General features: G+C 40.5%; 1 protein-coding gene across 1 annotated transcript in view; it reads right to left on the bottom strand.

Annotated features, from left to right (window-relative positions):
* Positions 1 to 5,028: 5,028 nt before the first annotated feature.
* The window catches only part of LOC137425303 (PDZ and LIM domain protein 3), a gene marked incomplete at its 5' end in the record, with an annotated part of 119,052 nt that continues 112,066 nt past the window's right edge, over positions 5,029 to 12,014 (bottom strand). Inside the window, 1 exon segment of the mRNA XM_078776521.1 lies at positions 5,029 to 8,454. Within this exon segment, the coding sequence (XP_078632647.1) occupies positions 8,265 to 8,454 (190 nt within the window).

Raw genomic sequence — 12,014 nt, 5'->3', positions numbered from 1 at the left:
GTTTCGACAAAATACAACTGTGAACAATGACTTAACTTTGAAAAGGTGGAGAACGTGTGCAGCTTCGAAAATCCCTGCCGTCGTCTCCAAGATCTCGCGAGATCTCGAGATCTCTCGTGAGACTTCTTAGTGGTTTCCCCAAAACAGCAACAATATAATGGAGCTATTGTTTGTATGTTGGTATGTCTGTATGTATGTACGTATGTACGTATGTATGTATGTATGTATGTATGTCCAGTCTTCACCCATTGGTTGGACAGCTGACTTAACTCCACCCACAATTGTAACCTGAAATACTTAATCTGAAGTACCCAGAAGACCCAAAAGACCCCCCCCCCCCCCCCATTCCCCCGAGGACCCAAAAGATGAAGAAGACCTTGAGGACCCAAAAGGCTCAGAGGAACCAAAAGACCCCAAAGACCAAAAAGACTGAAAAGACCCCAAAGACTCAATGGAACCCAAAGACCCAAAATATGCAGAAGACCCAAAATACCCCGAATGCCCAAAAAGACCCTGAAGATCCAAAAGACCCTGAAGACCTAAAATACCCTGAGTACCCAAAAGTCACTGGAGATCCAAAATACAGTAAAGACCGAAAAGAGGCAGAAGACCCATGTAATCATGTTTCAATAGCATGTAATTAATAGGCATACTCAGTGTAATTAATAGATATACTCAGGTTTTCATAGCATGTAATTAATGGATGTACTCACGTTTCAATAGCATGTAATTAATTGACATAATGTACTCATATTGCAATAGTATGTATTTAATAGACGTATTTAGTCAGGTTTCAATGGTATGTAATTAATCAACATAGTCAGGTTTCAATTGTATGTATTTAATAGACGTACTCAGTCAGGTTTCAATGGTATGTAATTAATTTAATCAACGTAGTCAGGTTTCAATTGTATGTATTTAATAGACGTACTTAGTCAGGTTTCAATGGTATGTAATTAATCAACGTAGTCAGCTTTCAATTGTATGTATTTAATAGACGTATTCAGTCAGGTTTCAATGGTATGTAATTAATCAACGTAGTCAGGTTTCAATAGTGTTGTTGCGGTTTTGAGAACCCACACTTGTTGTAAATATCACATCATTAAAGGTTAACGGTAGCATCCCATAGATAGGCCACAAGCTACACGTAGGTCACCATAGGACATCAGTTATTTCTTAGTATGTGTTAGATGAGGCCATTTTCCAATAGTTGAATCTGCGTTGCAGCGATCAAATATGAGTAGGCCCTTTCGTCCATTTTGCAGCCTCCCTCCAAGCGATGCCATTAAGCATGCTCCCCAGTCTGTGGCCCATGGCCCTTCCCAATTTGTTACGCGCCTTTGTTAGCAGCGTTCGCTGCCCTTGAGCGTGAGCTCGCTAAACGCCGCCATGAGCCACGAGGTGAAGCCCGGAAAAAGGGGCGGAGCACCCAAGGAGGAGGTGTGGCCACGTCACCCAGCCATCAGGGCGGGGCCGGTAAACGATAACCAGCCAACCAGGGCTGAAGTGACATCGCCTGACAGGGCGTGGTTGGGGTTCGCGGAGCATTCGCTGGCTTCACTTATAAAAGCCAGCGCACAAAGCCCTTTGAGAGGACTGATGAGAAGAGCGCTCGTTAGAGAGGACTCGCGAGTAAAAGGACTGTGAGGAAGCGCTCTGATGAGAGGACGGTGTGAAGGTCGACCTTAGGACGGTATGGAGAAGACAGGACTTGCACAATTTGCGCTTGCATACAGGACATTGGGGAGGCGGCGTTTGGCGCAAGTCGTGCGCAAAGTACATACGCAATATACCAGCCTTCCCCCGTGATATAATTGTCCGTTCACGTTACGCTACATGAAGAGCTGCCTGCCGGGTTTTCCATCGCCTGGACCAGAGCCAGACTGGAGCCTGGACGCGCTGGTGACCTTCCACCCTACCATCTGCAATCCCCGTGTGAGTGTCTGTATGTGAGACGGGCCCGTTTGTCCAGGGAATAAGTTAAGACTGTAATTAAGACTGCCCTGTGTGCTTTTCCTTCCTCTTTCTTTCCTCTTTCCTCTTTCTTTCCTTCCTCTTGTATATTTCTTTCGTTTCCTCTTCTTCTTGTACATTTGTAATAAATTGCTCTGTTCTTCCTATTTTCCTGGTTTCTCTACATCCGATCGCATCAGTCTTTTCTCTAATTGGGTAAGTGTGGCACGATTGCAACCGCTTAGAATCGGGTCTAATCACCTGTTAACAGCTCGGATCGTGGATTGTTATCCGCTCGGCCTATCCCATCAATATCCATGGTTCGAGCGGGGGTTATTTCCTTGCTTACTGGGCGGCGTTAATAAGTAGATAATAAGAAGACGGCTTACAACCCTAGTTAACGTCGTCCGGAAGTGACGTCATAACTCCCGGATCCCGTCGGCCAGGTAAAAGACAAGGGGAATAATCCCCCCTTGATAAGGGGAGAGCCGACGTCGGAGATCCGCAACAGTATGTAATTAATATACAGTACGTATTCAAGCTTCAATGATATCTTTTTTATTATAATGGAGCAAACGTATGCGGTTATGTATGCATATTTTTGACCAAAATGTCTTCTTCTTCTTCAACTATTTAAACAATTCATCGTGTTTAAAATGTTAAACTATTTTTTACAAATTGGCGGAGGTAATAACATCGTGTTATTTACCACCGCCACCAAAGGTGGATGGAGGTTATGTTTTCACCCCTGTCTGTCTGTCTGTTTATGAACAGGATATCTCAAAAGGTTATGGACAGATTCAGACAAAATTTAGTGGAGAGGTTGGGTGTGTGACAACGACGTAATGATTAGATTTTGGTGAAGATCCGGATCCGGATCTGTATGTAAGAATTTTAAAGTGATTCTTCACAATTGAGTGATAGGGCTAAAACCGATATATAAAAGGACATTTCAAAAAGTTATGGACAGATTCGGAGGAAATTTGGTGGCCATGTTTGTGTGACAAGGACGAATTGATTAAATTTTGGTGAATATCCGAAAACGGATCCTGATTTGAGACTTGTTTAATTTTTAAGACATTCTTCACCATTGAGATATAGGAACAAAAACGATAATTAGGATGATATTTCAAAAACTTGTGGAAGAGTTATGACAAAACTTGGCGGATGAGTTGGGTAGGTAACAAGAAAAAGCCGATTAGCTTTTGGACCTACCTTTGCTGACTGCCTTTAATTCGTTTGTATTTATTTATTTATATCGTTCATCATCTGTTCCGTAAATTAATGTCTCCAACACGTTCCCTACAACTGAAGTCAAACTAACAGGCATATATAGTTCCACAATTTGCTACTCTCCAATCCAAATATGGTGTTACATTTGCTACTCTCCAATCCTCCCACTGGTACCTGTCCTAACCTTTAGCTCCATTGGGTTATTAAAGATATCAGTTAACATCTCCCTTATCTGCTATGCCTACTCTCTCAAAACTCTCGGGAGCGTATTAACTGGTCCCGGAGCTTTAGAGCTTTATCTACTCTTAGCTTTCCGAGCTGTTTCTTTCCGAAAAAAGAATCTGTGCGCTTGTATTATTCGGTGACTCATGTAAGTTTGCAGAAATTAAGATTTAAAGAAATGTTTATATATTTTTACCATGGGGATGTTTAACTCATCCATGGGGATGTTTAACTCAGTCATATTTGAAACGGGCGCTGATGCATTTGGTCTCATTCCATCCCTTCCGTGCGTCTGCAACCATATCTCGGAGATGTACGGACTGATTTTGTTCATACTTGGCAAAAGACAATACATTACAGTATACATATGCACATCATTTTGTTTCGCGATGCGATCAAAGATGGCCGACTGGTAGACGAGTGGCCATTTTAGTTGAAAAAAAAAAAACCCCCGATATTGAACACGTCCTCAACCATACCTTGGACATGCATTTACCGATCTTGTTCAAACTTGGCACACAGATAATGAATGATGGCTTACATATGCACGTCCTTTCTTTTGGTAACAGATCCAAAATGGCCGACTGGTGGCCCTTTTGTTACTTATACGTGTCCCCAACCATTTATTGAACATACATGGACCGATTTTGTTCATACTTGGCACAAAGACAACACATGTGAGAGTTTACATATGCAGAAGATTTTGTTTTGTCATCCGACCAAAGATGGTGGAGTGGTCGCCTTTAACTCTGTACAGCAAAATTACTAAAACCACGGTGGAGGCTATGACATTTTATGACCTTTTCTTCTTGTTTTCACAGCTTTAGTCACAATATCGACATCATCTTAAATGTTTCTTCTGCAACAAATCTAAGATTCTTGGCTAATAATCAATAAATTCATATTGAACTTTCTGAACTGTTTTTTAACCCCTGAAGTTGTTTTTTCGTCTTGTTTTTAAACTTAAAATTGTCTCGTATCGGGTCATTTTTGGTGGCTGTGTATAAAAAGAGAGAGAGAGAGAGAGAGAGAGTGGTTTTCTCCTTTTATTTGACAATCTCATATGCATGAAAATATTAATTTGACACAGAAAGAAAATATGGCTGCCGTACCATGTAACTGATGATGTCCTCAACTTTTTTTTTCTCCACCAATTTATCCCTCGATCACATAAGAAATTTCATACTAACCAGATCAAGCGTTCTACTTGTCGATTTATGATGTCATAATGAAGGCACCTATGACATCATCATTAACATATGTTATTCCTCATGCGGAGTAGTTTACAATGAGCCTCCTTTCATTTTTTTTCCATTGAACAGTTTTGGAGATATAGAGGTGCAAAGTTTTTAGGTTTTTCCAATATGTTGCATGACCATGTGACATATTACATCATAGTTATCATTAGAAAATTCTACAGGAGAAGGTGCTCCTTTGGTGAAAATATCGTGTCAATCAGACCAACGCTGGCAGAGAAAACGAATTTTAAAGGGAATAAACCCGCAAATTGCCGGCGGAAGGGACATACATACACCAGACAGGCAGACAAACACTGTTCCAGGTGGCATTTCCCTATAGGCTACGCCGTAAAAACAAACAAACAATAATGCTGAAAAAAAATTCTTTCCCGAAACGTAACTTTATTTGTTTGATGTGTTGTAGACATTTTTGTGTTTCTAATTCAGCAAAACAACAGATCAAATGATTAATTGTTTAGGTATGCGCAGGTGTATGCTATCATGCAACCACATAAGGAAAAGCGCAGCGCTGCACAAACCTTCACTAACAGTGATGAAACTAGCACAGGAGAATTTTGAAGAAGTTCAGTGTCAAAATGTCCCAGAATAAATCCTCACAGCCCAACAACAATCGTTCCGATTGTCAAACCTGCTTAGAAAGCAGAAGATAAATATATTTAAGAGAGAATTCATGTGGTTTGATAAAATTCCGTAAAGCAAAAGTTGTAACCAGAACACGAGCTCGGCTGTGACAATAAAAAGAAAACGTTGTTCATGTTTGCTGCTCTTTTCATATTACCATTACATGGAGTCATTTCCATGGAAAGTTGTTTTGTAGAAAAACGGGAGGAGATGCCACGTTAGCCAAAATAACTCCTGTGATAAAACAAAAATAAATCGGAGAAAAATTGCAGCAAGTATGGCAAAAGTGCTATCCCAGCCTAAGATCAAGTAATCCCAAAATTTCGTCACCACAGTGTGAATTCTAAAACACATCAATCATTTAAAAAGTGCAGCTTTCAGTGACTTGAAATTCAAGAAGTGTTTGGGGTCATGGTGCTCGACTTGAAAAGCATTTTGAGCCAAAGCCTGAAAGTGACATGTTGCCCTAAATTCATTAATAAGAAACTTCAAATGGAGAACAAAAGAAAATAAACTAGAGAGAAAGAATGGGAGGAAAGATTGCTGATGAATTACAGAGAGAAGCAAAATAGGTTTGGAAGGAGATAGGAGTTGGAAATCTTGGGGGTGTATGGGTATTTGAGGTGAAGGGGAGGTCGGGCAAATTTTTAGATTTATGTTGATAATAAAGATATGGCACAAAGCAGGGTTAATACTAAAAGATGCTTAATGCCAGCCTTCAAAATCGTTTCACCAAGTGATTGTCATTCCTTGAAATTCCTTTTTTTAAAGATATGAGCACAGCAGGTAACCAACGATAAAATGGGCTTTACATTTTGGCAAGTACAACCCCACCATATTGGATAAGGAGGCATCATAGCAAACATAAGTGGTGTCAACATAAGTGGTGAAAGTTGGTGTCACATTATAAAACTGAACTGAAAGTACATCGCAATACAGGAAGAATACAAATTCAGAAGCAGGAAATAGAATTTACCCGGAAAAAACAGTTATAAAGTATAACAACTTCAGAACAGAATTCTGAAGTTATCTGAAGTATAACTTCAGAAACAATAGAACCCAACAAGTGTATCACATTTCTTGTAAACTAATATTTCATCAAATATATGAGGTTCTTGACATTTTTTTTGTCATTTAGTGTTGTTAACCAACTTTGTTCAGAAAATAACTTGCTTTTGCTATCTTATTGCAAAATATTTGAACATTATAGGTGTGAGCTGTTTTCCGATTGGATGTCAATACGTATTACAAATATCATCAAAAATAACGATTGTATAAGAATACTCTACCTCCACGAGAATAAAATACAGAGATGGTTTTTCCCACTTTTGGTCTAATCCAATTAGTCTTTGCATTCAAAGTGCAATGAATCATGCTATGTTACAAAACAAAAAGACAGATAGCAGTAACTTCCAATTGAGAACATATAATTTGTGGTTAGAAATTCATTTTATCAAAGAATTTTTTTTTAGATAAAAACAATTAATTCTGTAAATGTCCAGATTTCTGCCTAAATTAGGATCATGTATCAGGAATTACCAGAATGTACTTGATGGTTTGTCTGAATGGTCGCAGCATATAACCTATAACATGGTGACATTTACAGGATGTCTCAACGACGTGCAGTACTATTTTGTGCAATCTCAAAAGAATGGCTGTAGTTATAGCAAAGATGATTTTATGTATGGAACGATTGATTCTAATGCAAATGTATAACATATATTCCATAGAGGCTTTCTTGGATCTGTATCTGGAGGCCAATGCGGCCAGGGAAGATGCATGAAATCCATGTCGTGGTCCTCAAACCAGTGCTGCCTTGCACTGGCCTGAAGGAGAATGTTATTGTTATGCAGCAAAATCACATCATAATTTGGATAGACAAACTTCTAATAATGTACCAACTGGAAAAGTAGAGCAAAAGGAACACCAATAGCAGAAAGAGAAATGGGAAACACCAACGGCAGAGTAGAGGGGAAAAATAGATGGAGATGGACAAACAATGGATGTTGATAAGAATGAGGGGTAGGGCAGGACACATGGGGTGGACAAGGTGGATACAGAAGCAAATTCTCAGGAAGGAAAAACTGGAAATTTGGAAAGAGGTGGGCTTGGTTGACGGGGTTAGAAAAGATCATGGTTTTGGATATCATGTTTGTCGTCCAAATCTCCCTCTATAGTGTCACATTTTCACGATCTCTCCGAAAGGACCATCTGGTAAACCCTCCCATCTACTTTCTTAACGATTCTTGGATTCTATAGATGTTTTGAATAGTGACTTTTGGTACAACAAATCATTGTATTTCTGTGATATTTCATTTTTAGAAAAAAAAAAAAATTCAAATTAATCTTTGCAAAAAATGTACAAATAATTTTGGAAAACTCATGGATGAGCAGAACTGAGGACAAAAGGTGAACAGACAAAAGTGATACAAAGATGAAACAGGTGGGCAAGAATGCAAAGGTACACCACGACATGAGAAAAAGAGATGCAATTGAAAGGGCGCAGTGGGTAAAAATAGGAAAGATTTGAGATCCTGGAGGGAAAAATATGAGACAAACGACCCAGGAAGACAGTTTGACCACAGGCAAGAGAAGAGGACAAATTAATGAATGGAGTTGAGCATCAAGCTCAGATTTGAGAAGGGTAACAAGTTAAGAATTTCTGGTAGAATGAAGATGAACTTCAATACTCTGTGCATGTCACAGTGGCCCCTACAGTAATGGAGATTCAAAACAGAATGTATTTTTACACATAAGTAAATCAACATGACTACTTTATGCATTGTAAAGGTCATCTGTACCACATTTCATTATCCTATGACAAAGAATTAAAAATCTTCACAGCTAACAGTCAGATGTGCACCAACAGAGATTTATAGAAATAATTTTGCCTCCTTAGCCAAAATGTTGTAGATGGCAAAATGTGAAGACCAACTGTTTGCTTTACACAGAACCGTACAGTCATGGGCAACGTTTCTAGTTGTTGGGATAAACGGCAACCACTTCGTATCCCTCAGGAGCCTGCACACGGGCCTTGGCATGCTGCTCACAATAAAGGTGCCCCTCAACAAAAATGTAGCCTTTTTGCTTCAGGCTACTGCCACAATCGGTGCATACAAAGCACTCGGGGTGTCTGTACTGGTCTCGCACCTTCACCATCATTCCACTGCTCACGACAGAGAGGGTTGGGACGAAGAACGGTAGGGGGACAGAGCATTGATAAACATGTCACCATCGATTTAAAACAGGCTTTGGGTTTATCTATATGTATGCTGGTATGGTGCTATGAAATAGAGAAAGCAAGTGAACTCTGCAAGAAAATCAGGAATGAGGGGATGTAAGACAAACAATGCTGCCAGCTAAGGCTGTAATTAAGTCGGTGTATAAGAGATTGCGAGTAAGCAGTGTAATTGTTGAACGAACGCAATTTAAAAGAATATTTTCCATTATGAATGGTTTGGGGCAGGGTGCAATTATCGCCATCTGATATGGCATGATCATAAAAAGACAAAATAATAAACAAATTAATAATAAAGTGAAAAAATATATATTGACCACTTGATATCAGTGGTCCATTGCATAAATAAAACAAATATGGCAACACAAAATGTTTGTCATACAATCTGTCCTTCCAGACATTTATGTTATAAATGAAATATTGTCCTGCAGAAATATTGCCTGTAAATTTTACAGGGATATCCTGAGAATTGAAATATTACCTTCAATTATTTAAAATTTCCTGCCTCCCATGCACAGGAAATAACGCAGCTTTTTCTCGAGACAGTCCCATATTTTCAACTTTTTTACATAGGTCTCAGCTCATGGAAGGTCTTGGCTAAATATACAAGGTCTCGGCTCATGGAAGAGCGAGGCAATAGAAGGTAAAAGGCAACACACTGACAGTAGGATAGTAAGGTCACAGAGATCCACAGTTGGACAAAACAAGTAAGGGAATGAACGAACTGGATAACAAAAATGGTAGAGAGAGAGGAGGGGAGGGGGTTATTCTCCTGCCTCACACCTGGCTCGGATTCACGCGGTTGAAACCAAAGCATTCAGAATCATTGGAATCTCCCGCGATGAAGCTGATTCTGAGGGCCTTTCTCTCTCTCACCGCAGGCAGGGTGGTGGTCTTTCTTTTTTCTACCGACTCCTCTCCGGCCTAGCCCCCCCCTCCCCCCCCCCCCCCCCCCAGCTCTCTCTGTGCTCTGTTCCCAAAATATTCCTACAGGTCGCACAAGATCTGCCTGCAACCCTCTTATGGTAAAACTGCCAAAATTCAAGGCTCTCTGCTCACCTTCACTCTTTCATTCCTCTTTTCTCCAGCCTCTGGAACAAACTCCCTCACTCTCTTCAATCCCACCCCTCCCTCCAGGTCTTTAAAACGGCTGTTCACCACCATCTCTTATATTCCCCAATCGAAAACCTTGATCTTTTCTACCCCTGTTAGTTCACCCCAAATCCACTTTTCTGAAATACCAACTGCTTTCCTGGAAGTCCTAGCAGTGTCCATGTGTTTTTGTTTTACCTCTCCCACCCCCACGCCCCTTCCCACGCCTCCTCCCCCCAAGTTCCCTCCCTCCCACAGATCTCCCGATGTCCCTGCTCTCAAATGTTGTATCTGGAGGCAAAAATCTGTGTGCTTCTATCTGTGTGCTTCCCCCTCTCTCCTCATCTTGTCTCCCGCTCCCTTTATTATACGTTTTATGTGTCCGTTTGTTTTAGCTTTTACATGAGCCTCGAACTTGTATACAAACAAAAAACAAACAAAAAAAAAAACTGTAAGAGCTAATCATAAGTATCTTGTACAATTTGCTTCTGGTCCTTTCAGCTTCTACATTACTTCTGACAGTAGTAATGTCTATTAAAATGACAACCTTCTAAATGTTAAGCAAGAAAGTCAACAAAGGAGGAAACCTCCCAAGACCAAGTTCACCTTTGAAATATAAAAGGTTTCTCACATCAGTAATATCCTGGACTCAACTTCAGCAGAGACCTCAGAAATGTATTTTAATCAACAAAGGTCCATTATCAGGCCTTACTGTCGCTACTCCTTTCTGCCTACTCTTCATTAGCTAGCAATTTCAGGGTCACTTTAATCCCTTGAACATACTGGACTGTCTAAGAAAGGAGTGCCGGTCAATACTGTGAAGTCCAATCCACTAGGCATGTCACTGTACAGCAGGGGGCACTACATGCCAAATTTTAGAACTGCACTCAGAAATAAACTTTCATTTTTCTTTTTTTATTTCTTTTTTTTATACAGAGATCTAAGGTTCATGGAAGATCTGCTGTATGACAGAGGGGTAATGCTGACACAGCAATTGAGCAGAGGAAGTTGGAATGCAAAGAAAGACAGAGAAATACGAAAGCAAGCAATAAGTCGACAACACAAGCGTTACGCCGAGGTCCCCCGTCAGTGAAGTGATGTGAGTTGACAAAGTGGAAGACGCAGGAAACATGGAAGAGTCGATAATATTTGCGAGTGGGTTGGAGACACACCCACACACCAGATTAGAAGTTAGTAGTTCGTTTATTTTTCAAGATATTCCGCTCACAAGGTTCAGACATATATGGTGGCGGCCATCTTGGATTTTGACGTGGCGACCCAATTTTCAATAGCGTTCTTCCTTATGCCTCGACACACCCACACACCAGATTAGAAGTTAGTAGTTCGTTTATTTTTCAAGATATTCCGCTCACAAGGTTCAGACATATATGGTGGCGGCCATCTTGGATTTTGACGTGGCGACCCAATTTTCAATAGCGTTCTTCCTTATGCCTCGACACACCCACACACCAAATTAGAAGTTGGTACTTCGCTTATTTTTCAAGATATTCCGCTCACAAGGTTCAGACAAACATGGCGGCGGCCATCTTGGATTTTGACGTGGCGACCCAATTTTCAATAGCGTTCTTCCTTATGCCTAGATACGCCCAAACACCAGATTAGAAGTTAGTAGTTCATTTATTTTTCAAGATATTCCGCTCACAAGGTTCAACGCACGCACGCACGCACGCACGGACGGAAACACGGACGGAGGGGAAAACCATAGTCCCCCTTTCGCTCCGCGGTGCGATGGGGGACAATAATAACTAAGAACAGACAGGTGGGAGCAGGTTGCAAGTGAGGTCTATAGACAAGGAACATGAAAACCTGACAAACAGGGTAAACCTGGAAGTGTTGGTGAACAGGAGAGGAGAATCAGTGAGAATATAAATTATTATCAATAGGAATAATAGGTGATGTCGATGGCTCACAATTCAGAAGAACTGTAGAGAAGAATGTGATTGGAGTGGAGAACCATAATTGGGCATAAATAATTACCCTGGCATAAGCACGTGTGACCTGGCATCGTCAGTCTGGCATCCTGTGTCTGGCACTCAGCTTATATACAGAACATACTTTGACGAACTCGCATTGTTTGCCTGGATATCAGCAATGCTTGCACACAGCTCCACAAAATAAAACAAGCTCAATAGGATGTCAATTTACAAACATTGCGTGAAATCTCAAAATGCATGTTCTGCATGAGCTGATTCAAAAAAAAAAAGTTCACTGTGATAATGCTCATTTAAACATGATGGTGTTTCTAAACACCTTGAAATTTGAGATGCCCCAACCACCAACCAACTTGTGAATTCTCGGAGACGTCTAGGTGTGAGTTACAAGTGGAATGTCTAGGTGTGAAGTAGCCAACTGGCACAGACTGCAATCTGCCCTCT

This window comes from Myxine glutinosa, chromosome 4 (assembly GCF_964187855.1).
Source record: "Myxine glutinosa chromosome 4, kmMyxGlut1.1, whole genome shotgun sequence".
In the NCBI taxonomy this organism is placed as follows: domain Eukaryota; kingdom Metazoa; phylum Chordata; class Myxini; order Myxiniformes; family Myxinidae; genus Myxine; species Myxine glutinosa.
This window is presented reverse-complemented; position numbering and strand designations above follow the sequence as displayed.